Source organism: Myotis nattereri (assembly GCF_964212035.1).
Source record: "Myotis nattereri genome assembly, chromosome: 19".
Classification (NCBI taxonomy): Eukaryota; Metazoa; Chordata; class Mammalia; order Chiroptera; family Vespertilionidae; genus Myotis; species Myotis nattereri.
Window position 1 is genome coordinate 28,442,180 of NC_138095.1, and position 15,541 is coordinate 28,457,720.

At 57.8% G+C, this 15,541-nt stretch overlaps 1 protein-coding gene across 7 annotated transcripts in view; it reads left to right on the forward strand.

The window, feature by feature from the left end:
- Positions 1 to 8,878: 8,878 nt before the first annotated feature.
- The window catches only part of SFSWAP (splicing factor SWAP), a 28,060-nt gene continuing 21,397 nt past the window's right edge, over positions 8,879 to 15,541 (forward strand). For 2 of the 7 annotated variants that reach the window (XM_081113876.1, XM_081113879.1), the window contains exons 1-7: positions 8,879 to 9,232; positions 11,349 to 11,471; positions 12,085 to 12,216; positions 12,500 to 12,585; positions 13,607 to 13,832; positions 14,754 to 14,866; positions 15,372 to 15,507. In XM_081113876.1, the coding sequence (XP_080970002.1) occupies positions 11,462 to 11,471; positions 12,085 to 12,216; positions 12,500 to 12,585; positions 13,607 to 13,832; positions 14,754 to 14,866; positions 15,372 to 15,507 (703 nt within the window). In that variant the 5' untranslated portion in view covers positions 8,879 to 9,232; positions 11,349 to 11,461. Of the gene's footprint in view, positions 9,233 to 11,274; positions 11,519 to 12,084; positions 12,217 to 12,499; positions 12,586 to 13,606; positions 13,833 to 14,753; positions 14,867 to 15,371; positions 15,508 to 15,541 lie in introns of those variants that run through there. The other 5 variants (XM_081113875.1, XM_081113878.1, XM_081113873.1 and 2 more) reach the window with 4 other exon arrangements.

The window sequence follows — 15,541 nt, forward strand, 5'->3', positions numbered from 1 at the left end:
AATAGATTCTCGTCTCCTCTCAGTGAGCAGATGGTCCCGGCATGAAGGGAAAGCGAGGAGGCAGGCCCGCCCTTGGGAACGCATCTGCCCTAAAATCTAAATCCCCGGCCGGCGTGGCTCAGGGGTTGAGCGTCGACCTAGGAACCAGGAGGTCAGGGTTCGATTCCCGGTCAGGGCACAGGCCCAGGTTTCGGGCTCCGTCCCCGGTGTGGGGCATGCGGGAGGCAGCTGGTCCATGATTCTCATCATTGATGTTTCTATCTCTCTCCCTCTCCCTTCCTCTCTGAAATCAATAAAAATATATATTAAGGAAATGAGAGAGAGAGAGAGAGAGAGAGAGAGAGAGAGACCCTCCAAAGGTTCCCAGAGAAGGTGAAGGGCCCCCCGGAATGCTTTCCCTGAGACTCCGTGAAAGGACCCCCATTTCCACCGGTGACAAAAAAAAAGGTTATAAAAGAAAAATGACCGATGACGGATAAGTCGCTACTTTCCTATTTATGTGGCTAGTTATGTCTCCCCACAGCCTTTCCGACAACGCCCCAGATAGTTAACGTGCAATGGTCCCCAAGGACGGGCCAAAGACACTCAGGGGAATCCGAAGTGGAGGAATTGGGAAAAAATGGGGAGATAATTGGTTCTGGGTTATTCATGTTGACCCCTCCCTGTGCCTGGACCTCGGCCCTAGGAACCCCCCTTCCTCCCGTAGGCTCCCACCCGCCCCTCACCCCTTCCCACCAGTAACTCAGGTCCTAGGGCCACACCTGCCTCCTTGCCTCCCAGCTCCCCTGGCGACCCCCCAGGCCTCCGGCCTTCGCAGTTGTGTGTGCTTTTTAAAAAAATAATCTCCCTCCTCACACACTCCTATCTAATATTTCTATTTAAGATGTAAACACACTGTTGCCAAAATGTAAATACGCTGTTGCAGAAGGGTAATTCCTCATCTGTGGCAAATATTGACAATTCTGAAATAAAACTGCTCCATCACTCTTCTCTATGCTTCCGGGGAGACAGGAAACCACGGAGACGCGTCAGCCACTAAAAATTATATCATCTGTTCAAAGTGACAGCCGGGAGACGGACCGGCCTTGTTTCTCCGCGACTCACACTGCACCGCGTTCCGCTCCCCCCCGCCCCCGCCCCACCCCACCCCCGACGCTGGGTGATGTTTGAGAGCATGTTATTGATGGCTAGATTATACTCCGTAACAGGAAAATAGATATACATAAATACATATATCTGAGGTTTACAAAAAATAAATTCTGTGTCTGAAAAGCTCTGGGTGTTAAAATATTCCGCCGGATTGAGTTGTAATCGCATTTCAGTAACAGACAATTCTTCTAAACAACACACGTAGATTAAATGTTTATATAATGTGTGTGTTTATATCACAGGTAAATAGAAGTTAACATTTCTATAAGTATATTGCATATATTTTTATATAATGCACGCGATAAATACTGATATGCATAACATCCACAGGTTATATACATATATTTATGTATTTTATTGGTCATGGATCGGCTGCCTCCCCGCAGGCCTCCTACTGGGGACCGAGCCCACAGCCCAGGCCTGCGCCCTTGACCTGAATCGAACCCGGGACCCTTCGGTCCGCAGGCTGACGCTCTGTCCACTGAGCCAAACCAGTCAGGGCTGGGGGGGGGGCGGGATTTTTGCAGGAAGAAACCGCCGCTTCGGAACCCGCGGGGGGTGCCTGCCACTCCCCGAGGCGCCCCTGGTTCTGGGCGGGGGCGGGGCCGGTGGGCGGGGCCGGTGGGCGGGGCCTCTGCGCTGGGACAGCTGTTGAGTGACAGGTGCCGGGAGGCGGGGGCAGGCTCCCTCCGCCCGCTGCCGGGTGTTGGCAGCTGATGCTGCAGCGATTTCCGTGCAGCCGCCTCCTGCCCGGCGGTTCTGCTCATGGGCCCGCGATCACGGGCGGTGCGGGATGAAAGTCACCGGGAGCGAGCCTGCGGGGAGCCGCGTCCCGGGCCAGCCGTGGGGTGAATTGACCGGCGGCCTGGCGACCAGTTCGCGGTGTCTGGGGTCTCCTTTTAGGGGGGGAGCGGCAGCCAGGCTGCTGGACGCACCGTTACTGGAACTTAAATTCCCATGAACTCCCCTGGCTGGTGTGGCTCAGTGGATAGGGCGTCAGCCTGCGGACCGGTTCGATTCCGGCCAAGGGCGGGTGTCTCGGTTGCGGGCTCCTCCCCGGCCTGGGCCTTGGTCAGGGCGCCTGCAGGAGGCAACCCATGGACGTGTTTCTCTCACGTGATGTTTCAGGCTTTCCCTCTCTCTGCCACTCTCTCTAAAAATCAATGGGAAAATATCCTCGGGTGAGCGTCCACCTAGGAACCAGGAGGTCAGGGTTCGATTCCCGGTCAGGGCACAGGCCCGGGTTGCGGGCTCGACCCAGTAGGGGGCGTGCAGGAGGCAGCCCGTCCATGATTCTCTCTCATCGATGTTTCTCTCTCTCCTTCTCCCTTCTCTCTGAAATCAATAAAATATATTATATGTAAAGAAAGAGCAGGCCTCCCCAGCCCCCCTGCCATGGCCGTCCCCGTCCCTGCCCTCCCAGGCCGAGTCAGGCTCAGCCCCGGGTGGTGCGTGGTCAGTGATGACTCATGCCCGCTCCCCAAAGAAATCCGGGAACCTCCGTGCAGCCGCGGGAGGCGACTTCCAGGAACGGAGGGCGGACCAGGCGGCTCTCAGCCAAGCCCGACCCTCCCAGCGCCGCCTCCCAGCTCCAGCGGTGCTGGCTCCGGACGGATCGAGGTGGAATCCGTCCAGGGCACCCTTGGAAGGACAGTCCCCCCTCCTGTGTGTGATGAGGCCCAGGGTCACGGAGAAGGAACACGGTTTAAATCAAAAGGGGCAAAGGCGCCCGGCCGGCCTGGCTGGATCCTCAGTGGGGGGCGTGCAGGAGGCAGCCGGTCCATGATGCTCTCTCATCATAGATGTTTCTCTCTCTCTCTTTCTGAAATCAATTTTTTAAAATACATTAAAAAACATATTTGTAGTTTAGAAAAAAAAAAGGGCAAAGGCATTTGTTGGGTTAAGGCACTGGAACCTGAGTTTGCCCCATTTCTCTCTCTCTCTCTCTCTCTCTCTCTCTCTCTCTCTCTCTCTCTCTCTCCTGACATTACCAGGTGGCAGCACCAGGGGGCGCCCGGCACCGTCGGGCCCAGTTCTGTAATTTCTGGCCTCGAGCCTGCTTTCCTGGGCGCTCCCTCCAGCAAATGAGCTGACTCCGGGCCAGCGGGTGCTCACTCACTGCGGCGGAAACGGAGTCGCCCCAGGGACCAGGCCGGCCTAGGCTGCCGACCGCGCGCCCCACGGTGGGTCCGCCCCGCTAAAGGACTAAAGGACGGACTGAGGTGGGGATGCGGTTCCGGAGAGAGGCAGGCAGGGGCACAGGCCTGTACACATACAGCTACACACACCTGCACCTGTACACGGGCGGGCACACGTGCCACACACCGCTCTGCGCACACACCACACACACGCCCATCCCAGGAGGAGCGGAGAGGGCCTGGGCTTGGAACCAGAGTCCCTTGCTGACCGGAACCTCAGGCCCACACTCTGGCCGCTCACTGCCCACCTGCTGACCAGGGCTGATGGGGGGGAGGTGGGGGTTCCAGGCTCCTGCTCCCACAGCCGGTGCCAGCCAGGGGGGGCCGCGGGGAGTGCGAGTGGGGGACCCAGTCTTGCCAACCAGACAGAGGAGCCAACGCGGAAATGTGAGGCTAGAGAAGTTTCTAGATTGGCATCCGCCTGCCCAGCCCAGGCCTCCCACGTGGGAGGGGCACAAGGAGCTTCCTGTCTGGGAGGGAGGGGCGTGGCTCGGAGGGGCGTGGCTGTGAGGGGGCGTGGCTTGGGTCCCAGCTGGTGCCCTGCACACGGCGCTCAGGCTGGCGTGGGGTGAGCAGGGCTCAGGCTGGCGTGGAGGGGGCAGGGGAGGCTCTGCTCTCTCTGCCCCCGCAGAAGCCCTCCTGGGGTGACCCCCGCACAAGCCCTCTGGGGTGACCCCCGCAGAAGCCCTCCTGGGGTGACCCCCGCACAAGCCCTCTGGGGTGACCCCCGCAGAAGCCCTCCTGGGGTGACCCCCGCACAAGCCCTCTGGGGTGACCCCCGCAGAAGCCCTCCTGGGGTGACCCCCGCACAAGCCCTCTGGGGTGACCCCCGCAGAAGCCCTCCTGGGGTGACCCCCGCACAAGCCCTCTGGGGTGACCCCCGCAGAACCCCTCCTGGGATGACCCCCGCCGAAGCCCTCCTGGGGTGACCCCCGCACAAGTCCTCGGGGGTGGGGAGGGTCCCGGGCAGGTCTCCCACGGGGTCAGAGATGCGAGCAGGGCCGCAGGGAGAGGGGCTGAGGGAGACGCTGTGCCCCCCTGGCCCCCAGGCCCTCGGGCAGGTGCAGAGGAGGAGAAGGGGGACCAGCGGCAAAACCACCAAGAGGCTCACATCCCGTGGGCATCCTGCCGTCCGACAGGGACGCTGTTCAGTCCCACGGCTGACTTCAGTCCCTGGGCGCCGCTACCATGGTGACGGGTGCCATGGCAACCCCCCACGCAAAGCTCCTCTGGGCGCAGGTGGGATTCCTGGGTTTAGGGCAATTTGGTCAGTAACTGGCCTGGAGAATCAGGGTGGGAAGCCACTTAGAGCAGGAGGGCCAGGTGGTCAAGGGCCAGACCGCGTGGGGTCAGGATGGACCCCCGCCCGAGCCCCTGGCCTCGGGTCCTCACCGCGGCCACCTCCAGGGCAGCGGGCAGCGGGCAGCGGGAAGGCCGGGGGGCTGAGCTGATGACCTGGTCCTTTCTTTGTATTTTGTTAAAATATGTTTTTATTGATTCCAGAGAGGAAGGGAGGGAGGGAGAGAGAGAGAGAGAGAGAGAGAGAGAGAGAGAGAGATCCACGATGAGAGAATCATGGATGGGCTGCCTCTTGCACGCCCCAAACGGGGCATGGAGCTCACAGCCCGGGCCTGTGCCCTGACCGGGAATCGAACCCTGACCTCCTGGTTCATAGGCCGTCGCTCAACCCCTGAGCCTCGCCGGCCGGGCCACCTCACCCTTTTCTGACCGGGTCCCTGCTCACCCTCAGTCACCAAAAGGAACCAGCCCTGCCCAGGGACAGGAAGTGACAGGCCTGCGCGGCGGACGCGGGACGGGGGCCTGAGTGACAGGGGAGACTGTCAGGGCCCGGCCTCCGCAGCCATCCTCCCGCAGCGAGGCTCCCCTGCAGGGAGAGACTTAATTTATCACTCCGGTCGGAAACAGCCCCGGGCTTCCCACCTCTCTCCACGGCGCGGGCGCCTGATGGATGCTGCTCAGACGTGGAGCAGACACCCTCCCGGGGCTTGTGGAGGATCCGACCCACCCGCAGGGCTCGGGGGAAGTAAGAAGAACCAGCAGTTCCCTGGCCGCAGACGACCTTGGGCAGGGGCACGCTCCCCGGTGCACACGGAGGTGTCCCTCCCCCAGGACTGCGCCCCCTTCTTCTGGAATGGCTTCCTATTTGGGGGTAGACCCCCCTCCCCCGACTGTCAGTCCCGTCCACGGTCTGGGTACGGCCCCCGCCCTTTCCTGTGTGAATTGTGTGGCTGGGTCCACATAATAGATGCACAGCGTCCTGGCCTCAGCATTATTGGGGTCTGAGCATGTGACCTCATTTGAACCAATCAGAGTCCTATCGGCACTGGTGCTGGAGCTATTGGGGAAGTCCTGCGCATTCTCTCTCTCTCTCTCTCTCTCTCTCTCTCTCTCTCTCTCTCTCTATATATATATATATATATATATATATATTTCAGAAGAGAGAGGGAGAGATAGAAACATCAATGATGAGAATCATGGATCGGCTGCCTCCTGCACGCCCCCCACTGGGTATGGAGCCTGCAACCCGGGCCTGTGCCCTGACCGGGAATCGAACCCTGACCTCCTGGTTCATAGGTCGAAGCTCAACCACTGAGCCACACTGGCTGGACCTTTTTTTTCTTTCTTTTTAAAATCCTCACCCAAGAACTTCAGAGGGAAGGCAGGGGAGAGGAGGGAGGGGAGTAGGAGATCAACCAAAGGACTTTCATGCATGCATATAAGCATAAGCAATGGCCACAGACACTAGGGGCGTAAGGCCATGTGCTGGGGGTGGGGGTGGCCAGGGAGAAGTCAATGGGGGTGGGGGAGGAGACGTATGTAATACTATATGTAATACTTTAAGCAAGAAAGAATTTTTTAGCCGAAACCGGTTTGGCTCAGTGGATAGAGTGTCGGCCTGCGGACTGAAAGGTCCCAGGTTCGATTCCGGTTGGGGGCATGTACCTGGGTTGCGGGCACATCCCCAGTGGGAGATGTGCAGGAGGCAGCTGATGGATGTTTCTCTCTCATCAATGTTTCTGGCTCTCTCTCTCTCTCCCTTCCTCTCTGTAAAAAATCAATAAAATATATTTTTTAAAAAAAGAATTTTTTAAAAAATCCTCACCCAAGGATATTTTTCTACTGACTTTCAGAGAGAGTGGGAGGGAGAGGGAGAGACAGAAACATCAATGTGAGAATCATCGATCGGTTGCCTCCCGGACGCACCCGGACCAGGGCTGGGGATAGAGCCTGCAGCCCAGGTGCGTGCCCTTGACCGGAATCGAACCCGGGGCCTGTGAGTCTGTGGGCCGCTGCTCTATCCACTGAGCCACACCAACCAGGGCCTGTGCTCTCTCTGGAGTGCCTGGGAGGGAGGCCCTGCAGGCCTGACCAGGTCACAGCCGGACAGCAGGCGGGGCCTGAGGTTGAAGGCCACACAGAAGAGGGCGGAGCCAAGAGGGAGAGGGACAGCTTCCTGCCCCAATGAATCTCCGCCCGAGGCTGAAATACACAGATCCCTGGTTTGTGAGCCGACCGCTCCCTTTCCATGCTGCCCGGAGCCTGGCTTTCTGCCCCTGGGCACAGAGCCCGGGCGCTCTGCACCGACCTGGGGGATTAACCTCAGACCGCGAAGCCGTTCCACACCCCACCCCCACGAGACTGCACCTGAGAACGAGGTCCCTCGGTGCCCATTAGCGAGCCCTTCGTTAAAAGCCCAGAGAATCCCGGGACTTGGACGCTATGCTATTGATAAAGAATTGCTTGTGAGACCCCACGAAAGTGCTTCAGCACCTTGGACAAGGGCAGCTGACGGGAACCGGCCTCTGGTGGACTCGGACAGGGCCACGCGCTGTGGCTCATCCACCGGCCTGGGCCCCTCGGGTGGCATTGCCAGCGTGAAGATGGGCGTTGAGGAGAGAGAGAGAACCCCAGGGCGGGCGGGGCCGGCCAGAGCCCACGGCCATCGTACCTGTGTGTCAGCTTATGTTTCATTCACTTCCTCCCCTAATGAAGACTCATACAACCATATTTAATACGTAAAAGGAGGCAAATTGAAATGCTTTTGCTGCACAACTGAGCCATGGGAGACAACAGTAGAAATCGGCGTTTCGCAACGTGTTCTCGAGAATTCTGAATTCTGGGCCCTTTACCAGGTGTACCGGTTAACAATGCGGATTAACCATCAACTGGTTACTAATGTGGGTTTTTATCAATAGGATGGGGTTACATATATGTTGATATATATGTGATTGGATATGTGTGCTATTTTGTTGTATTGACAACAAGCTTCAGAACTTCCTATGTCAAATTTGCTGAAGGTGTTAACATCATAGATATTTTTACACTTAAAAATGTCAAATTTTGTGCCAAAAAAAGAGCATTTGTGGTAAGTTTCAATTCATTATTTTATTTTGAAGAAAAGTGCTGCTGAAAGTGATTCTATACTTTGGGAAGCTTATGGTGAACATGCTCCATCTCAAGATACGTGTGAACGCTGGTTTAAACGCTTTAAAAGTGAGGATTTTGGTGGGAAAGACCAAGAACGTCCAGGTCCACTGAAAAAGTTGGAGCAACAAGGCCAGCAGAGGGGGGCAGTGAGGGGCAACCATGCTGGTGGGTGGGGGGAAGTTAGGGGCGACCATGCTGGTGGGGTGTGGTTGGGGGCGACCAGGTTTGCAGGGGGGCCAGTTAGGGGCAATCAGGCAGGCAGGTGAGCGGTTAGGAGCCAGCGGTCCTGGATCGCGAGAGGGATGTCCAACTGTCCCCAGGATCAGGCCTAAACCGGCACTGGACACCCCCCCCAAGGGGTTCCAGATTGGAGAGGGTGCAGGCTGGGCCGAGGGGACCCCCCCGCCACCTCCCATGCACGAATTTCATGCACCGAGCCTCTAGTCTCTTATAAATAAAATTTAAAAAAAGATGATCATTGATAATCTCTTATAAATATAAAAAGATTATCACTTCTAATCTCTTATTTAAAAAAAAACCTGAGATGGGGCAGCAGGACTGGGGGTTCAGATTCCCTGGTCCCCCAACCTCCCAGTCCTCTGCCCCCCAGGATCCTGGTCCCCCAGTGCCCCAGGATCCCCGATCCCCCAGGGTCCCCGTCCCCCAACCTCCCAGTCCTCTCCCTGCAAGGACCCCTGACGCCCCAGGGCCCCCCGATCCTCCAGGCCGCCCCCCCCCCCCCCCAGCCCCCAGCGCCCGGGCCCACAGAGCCGCGCCAGAGGCCCACGCTGCGCCCGCCCTCCTTCCGCCGAGCGCCCGCCGGCCCGGGTGCAGGTGGCGCACGATCCGGCGCCGCACTTTCGTCAGCGCCGCCGCCGGCCACCCGGGAAAAGCGACACTAAAAGAAAACGCTCTCTCTCCCGAGCACGAAAGCTCCTGCCGCGGAGGCGCCCCCGCGTGCCAACGGCTGCGGCCGACTTATTTTCCAGCGGCTCCCACGGCTCCGAGGGTTGGCGAATCTGCCGCACCCGTCCGCCGGAAGTGGGGCGGCCCGTCGCCGGAAGTCCCGCGTCCTCCATTTTGTTGCCCGCTATGGCGGCGGCGCCCGGATCGGGGCCGGGATGCGGCACTTCTGACTAAGGGGCCAGGCCGGGCGGAAGCGTCGCGGGCAGCGGAGCGGCGCGCGGAAGAGCCAGCCCGGTCGCCGGGGACGCTGTCATGTACGGCGCGAGCGGCGGCCGCGCCAAAACCGAGAGGAAAAGTGGCGCGAAGGAGGAGGCCGGGCCGGGCGGCGCCGGCGGCGGGGGGAGCCGAGTGGAGCTGCTGGTGTTCGGCTATGCCTGCAAGCTGTTCCGGGACGACGAGCGGGCCCTGGCCCTGGAGCAGGGGCAGCACCTCATCCCCTGGATGGGGGATCGCAAGATCCTCATCGACAGGTCGGTGCCTCCCCGCCCGTCGCTCCGCCCTCCCCTTGCCCGGGTGATGTCGTCTGATGTTGACCTGGGGGCCGGGCCGGATCGGGGTGTCCTGTCCCCCCAGCCCCCCGGGTCGGGAGGAGGAGGAGGAGGAGGAGGACGGTGAAACCCGCCCGAAGGCTCAGGCGGGAGCCGGGCCGCGTCTCTCGCCGGCGGGGTCGGCGCTGCCCCCGCGACCCGCACCCCGGGCGGGAGCCTCGATCCGGGGCGCCCGTGTGAGTGACGCTCGCGGGGCTGTGGCCCTGGATTCCCACGCACCCCCCCCCCCCGGCTCGGCTGGGGTGTCCGGCGGCGGCGGGCGAAGGTGCCCGGCGGGTGCAGCGCCGGCCGGTCCTTAGCGCGGGGGGTGCGGCGCCTCCGGACGCGGACGCGCTTTTCAAATCAGACCCGCGCCGTTGCGCACCGGGGGCCCGGGGTCGGTCCCTAAAGATGAGCTCGATTGGAAGAGGGTGACGTCACAGGGTGCAGGGCGTTTGCTCCCCTCCACCCCCCCTCCCGGGTTTTCAGTCCCCCTTCTCCCCTCCTCGGGCCTTTCGTTGATTGGCTTGGGTGTTTTGGGGGTGTTTTTGCGGTGTTTTTTGGGGGGAGCCGTTTTGGCGACTCCACTTCTGGGGCCCGGACTGAAAATGTGACCGTGGCCACCAGCCATTAAACTGTGGACCCCCCCCCCCCGGAGTGACGGCAGCCCATGGGCTGAGCCGATTGAGATCTGGACTCGGCCAAGCGCTGGCCTCCGAGCCGCCACGTGGACGCGCTCAGGACCCTCGGCCTCCACCCTGACCTCCCGGTGGAGTCAGAGCTGGACCAGGGAACCGGGCCTGGGAAGGGAAGGGAGGTCGGGCCGGTCGGGGCGGCCCGGAGGCTCCCGCTCTGTCTCCCGGAGGCTGTGGCCGCGGGTCAGGCAGTGGCGCCCGAGCTGGTGGGGAGCAAACGCCGCGCATGTGCCTGTCACGCTCTTAAACGAGGAACCACGTCTGTACCTTAAGGAGGTTTGCACCAAAGTGAAAGCCCTCCTGCCGCAGAATAAAATGCAGTCGCTTTGCGGCCCCGGGCGTGTTGGCCTTCTGCCTTGTAAATGCCCTTTTTGGGTGCTTCCTGCGAAAGTCAGCATTAAACATCGGCCGCCTTTTGTCTCTGGGTTCGCCTCAGTGACCCCAGAGCTGCTGGACGCGGAGGGGAATTCGCAGGCTGGTCCTTGGCTACGGGCGCTCGCTCTCGGCGGCGCTGCCCTTGTCGGTTATTTGAAGGCGCAACGGAAAGGGCCTTTCTGACTCCGCACGCAGCCCCCGGGCTGGCCCTGCCGCTGGCTGTGTCCGGTGCCGCTGGCTGTGTCCAGTGGCTGTGTCCAGTGGCTGTGTCCGGTGCCGCTGGCTGTGCCCGGCGCCGCTGGCTGTGTCCGGTGCCGTTCGGGTGTGAAGGGCAGGAGCGGCCTGGCCGCACCCCGCCTGGCGCCCCGTCCAGCAAACCTCCTTGAGCTGCATGTGCCTGTCCTGTTCTGTGTCCGTGTGTCTCTACCCGTAACCCAGCACTTATCTCCTCAGCCAGGGGCTAGGGGCCAGCCTAGCCCAGGTCTTACTCCAATGGACGCACGTTTCTTGGTGAAGATCTCTCCTGAGAGTTCGGGACTAGCGGAGAGAAGCGAGGAAATGCCCACCGTTGGGTTCTTACGGATAGGTATTTATGTACTCGGTGTGTGTGAATGTAAGCTATGATGTTTGACTTTTCAGAGAAATATTTTTTTTTTTTTTGCAAATGACATTAAATAGTTGAGCAAACCATAAACGGTAAGAACTGCCACGAAGTGGATCTACCATTTATGCTGTTAAAAGATTGTTTACCTTTAACTGTAACTTTTATCTTGTTGTAGAAAAGAATTTAGACTTTGTTAAAATAACTTGAGTTTGCAAGTAGGTGAGATGGGGCTAGCCAAGTTAAATATAAATCAGAGAGTAGTTCTTATGTTTGTTTTAATACTTTATTTCTTAATTTAATTGGTAAGTATGTGCATATGACAGCTCACACACAAACCAGCCTAGACGTTAACTTCTCTCCACTGACCAGCGTGCTCCTGTTGCAGATACGATGGGCGCGGCCACCTGCATGACCTTTCTGAGTATGACGCTGAGTATTCCACCTGGAACAGAGATTACCAGCTCTCGGAAGAGGAGGCGCGAATAGAGGCCCTCTGTGATGAAGAGAGGTATTTAGCCTTGCATACGGACTTGCTTGAGGAGGAGGCAAGGCAAGGTACTGCTCAAGAAAAACTTACTTACGCCACAAACGTTTTAAATTTTTAAGTATTTAAATTTACTCCCATTCATTTTTTTATACTCACTCTTTCTGATATTATCTTGACAGTACCCAGTGGATTGGAAAAACAGGCGTCTTTGCGTTCTGGGAGGACCTCAGGATAGTTTATATATAGAGCCACAGAGACTTTTCCCAGCTTTTGAGGGCAGACTGGGATTTGACAAAACAAAAACCAAACTCTTTAACTGTTCTCCTTTAACAGTATCGTATAAACTACAATTGATGTTCTTGTCTTTGCCTTCACACTCTTTAATGTGGTTCTTAATCCCAGATTTCTCAGCAGGAAGAAATTGTCCACAAAAGACGTGTATTCTGCTGTCTGGTAATATGGACTGGCAGAAGTACACGTCGATAGATGTGAAGTGGGAATTTTTAAACATTGCCTCGAAAAGAGGTTGAAAAAGTGTGTTTTATGCTTTACTGATAGCTACGACTTTAGAAATATGTGACATTTTTTCTCAGTAAATTTCTGTTGTGTAATAAAGTTCTCATTTTTCTTCAAGAGGAAGAATACAAGCGCCTGAGTGAAGCCCTGGCCGAGGACGGGACCTATAACGCGGTGGGGTTCACCTACGGGAGCGACTACTACGACCCGTCCGAGCCGACCGAGGAGGAGGAGCCTTCCAGACAGAGAGGTGAGGGGCCCGGGGCCCGGAGAGCGTGTACCACCTGGCCCAGGTGCGGCTCCTTGCACCACCACCATCTCTCTCTCTCTCTCTCTCTCTCTCTCTCTCTCTCTCTCTCTCTCGACTTGCTGAAGTGGTTTTGCTTGTGGAGTAGAATGGAAAACTGGGAAGCGTTTCTAGAAGAAACGATAGAAAAAAGGGAAAGGACCAGTCACTGCTCCCTACGTTGCTCTTTATGTCGGTTCCGCCTCCTGGGCACGGCCCTGAAGTTGTGTGTCTTCTTTCTACACAGAAAAAAGTGAGGCCGACCATGTGGAGGAGAATGAGGAGCCCTTCATTGCCCCTGTGGGACTGAACGTGCCGCCTGATGTGGAGCTGGTATGTGCGGTTCTGCTGTCCCTGTCCTGTTAGTCACGGTCACTGCTTGTTTGTTTACGGATTTATTTTCTATATTTTCCTACAAAAAAGGAGGACACTTGTAAGAGCCCTTCCCAGGACAGAAATATTAGTCAGCACTCATGACAGCAGCTGCCAGGTTCCCGTGCGTCCTCCTCCCTTTTCCCGTTTCACAGGGAGGAGGGGCCACGCAGAGCGAGCGCAGCCCACAGACCGCGCCCTGCAGGCCAGCTTCCCTGTTGCTTTTCCTCCTTACGACCACCAAGCTCGGAGTTCGGAGCCGGTGGGAAAGAGCAAGGGTCAGGCTGTTTTCAGCCTCACTTTACCTTGTTCTAACACAGGGACGGCGCCAAGCTGGCGTCCTCAGCTGTGTCGTTATCAGACACTGTCAGGAAACAGGCGGCAACCTACGGAAAACATGTGAAGCTCTGACCCAAAGCGTGACGCCGTGCGTCCACCTGCATGGACGCAGGTCCTGAGACGCAGGAACGCGCGTGGCAGCTGCAGGCCTCATGCTGACCTGAGCTGAGTCCCTCCAGGCGCTCTTGCTGCAGCTGGTCCCTGCTTGTTCAGGGCGAGGCTGCGTGGTGAGGGCCCGGCCGTCACCTGGGTTACGGCCCCACTGCCTGAGAGTCACGCATGAGCTCACGGAGAAAAGCCAGGGTCATTTGCGCACTTTCTTTTTTAATGAGGTGATGACTTCACTTGGGGTTCACCTTTCTTTAAGCCTCATCTGAGGATATGTTTTTATTGATTTGAGAAACATCAATGTGTGCGAGAAACAACATGGGTTGGTTGCCTCCTGTCTGGGCCCCGACTGGGGATGGAACCTGCATCCTAGGTCCACGCCTGATAGAAAGGGAACCCAGCCTTGTGGTGTAGGGGATGCTGCTCCCACCAGCGGCGCCACCAGGCGGGCAGCACAGGGTCAGGTCTGTGTTTGGAGCCCTGTGGCCGTGGCCAAGAGGAAAAACCAGTCATGTGCACGTGTGCTCTCTCCCAGCCGCCCACAGCCAAAATGCACGCCATCATCGAGCGCACGGCGCGCTTCGTGTGCCGGCAGGGGGCGCAGTTTGAAATCATGCTGAAAGCCAGGCAGGCCCGGAACTCGCAGTTTGACTTCCTGCGCTTCGACCACTACCTCAACCCCTACTACAAGTTCATCCAGAAGGCCATGAAGGAAGGGCGCTACCCGGTGCTGGCCGAGAGCAGAGGGGACGAGAAGCAGAGTGAGTGAGGCGGCTGGCTCCTCGTCGGGCGGGGGCGCGGGGGGTGGGGGGTCTGGGAAAGCACAGAGGGCAGCTCCCACACATGCCACATAAGCCTGCCCTTCAGCACCCAGTGTCTGCCCGCCCTGCCACGGAGGGCGACGGTACCACCTGCTGCCACCCTGCGGTGTGCACACAGGAGAGAGTGAACATAAATGTTTTTTTAAAAAATTTATTTCTATTGATTTCAGAGAAGAAGGTAGAGGGAGCGAGATAGAAACATCAATGATGAGAGGGAATCACTGATGGGCTGCCTCCCGCACGCCCCCTCCTGGGGATCAAGCCCGCAGCCCAGGCATGGCCTTGACCGGAATCGAACCCGGGACCCTTCAGTCCACAGGCCTATGCTCTATCCATTGAGCCCAACCAGTGAGGCCATAATGAAATGTTGATGCCATTGGAACACACTGTCTCAGCTGAGTAGTGTCCCCTGCCCCATGGGGCTGGGCCGGAGCCCACTCCTCCCACGGCATGGAGACGACGTGCCAACTTCACTGTTTTCACGCTCTGCCTCGAGCTGTCGTCCTGTGATGGTGTCTAAACGGGGAGTCATCCCAGGGGACTCTGCACAGTGTGCTGGGGCCGTGGTCTCTGCAAACGTCCGCCATTGGGTTTTCCCTCTTCAGCTGAAACGAGGCTCAGTAGCCGTTGTGCAGATCTCACCACAGCTGTCATCGCCTTCCTGGGCTGTAGTTTTAAAATACCTGTTGCTGTTACTTTACATTCATGAGTCAGTAAGGAGTTTTTGTCTTTTTTGCTAAAATATTGAAACACACAAGGACTCTGACTAGTGAGGGCTGGGCGAGCTCGGGCCTCCCCCGCTCTCTGCTGAGCACCTGGCGGCAGCGCGGCCTCCCCTCCTGAGACGGGTGTTTCTTGCAGAGTCGGGGGTCAGCTCGGACAACGAGGACGACGACGACGAGGGCGATGGCAGTTACCTGCACCCGTCTCTCTTCGCCTCCAAGAAGTGTAACCGCCTGGAGGAGCTGATGAAGGTTCTTATCTCCTTACTGAGCTGTGTTTTTATTGCATCACAAAACTGCTGATTTAATTTCAGAAACTTATTAAGAAAGCATTTCTTTTATATAATAGCTGTATCCTATTTTGTCATCATGGAGGTCTATTTTGCACTGTGGCAAAGGAATTTACTTTCTTATGTACCTCAGTTTATAAAACTCATGAGCAAATTATTCCCATTTATTTTAACTGCCATTGGGACATTTAGAATACGTAAAATGTCGGTTAAGACTTGGAGGTTGTTGTGCAGAACCCATTGTGATAGGATCGGGTCTTACAGGTGTGAGTGTGCAGTCTGGTCCTGGGCTTGCCTTCTCCTTTCCTCGGGGTCACTAGGAAGATCGAAGCCATCTGTCTGCTCAGTTCCTCCGGGAATCGCAGCTAGAGGCTGAACCAGCTAGTCAGGGCGCGCGCGCGTTCCCTGCAGCGTGCACGCGTGTCTGGAGTCCAGCTGAGTGTGACCGTGCTCCCTTCTGTCTGCAGCCTTTGAAGGTGGTGGACCCGGATCACCCCCTCGCCATGCTGGTCCGCAAAGCCCAGGCCGACAGTCCTGCCCCCACCCCTCCCTCGGCAGAAGGCGCAGCCGGACAGCCCTCCCAGGTGGAGTACACCTCTGACTGTGAGTACCTCGCCGGGCGCACCTCGCTGAGCGC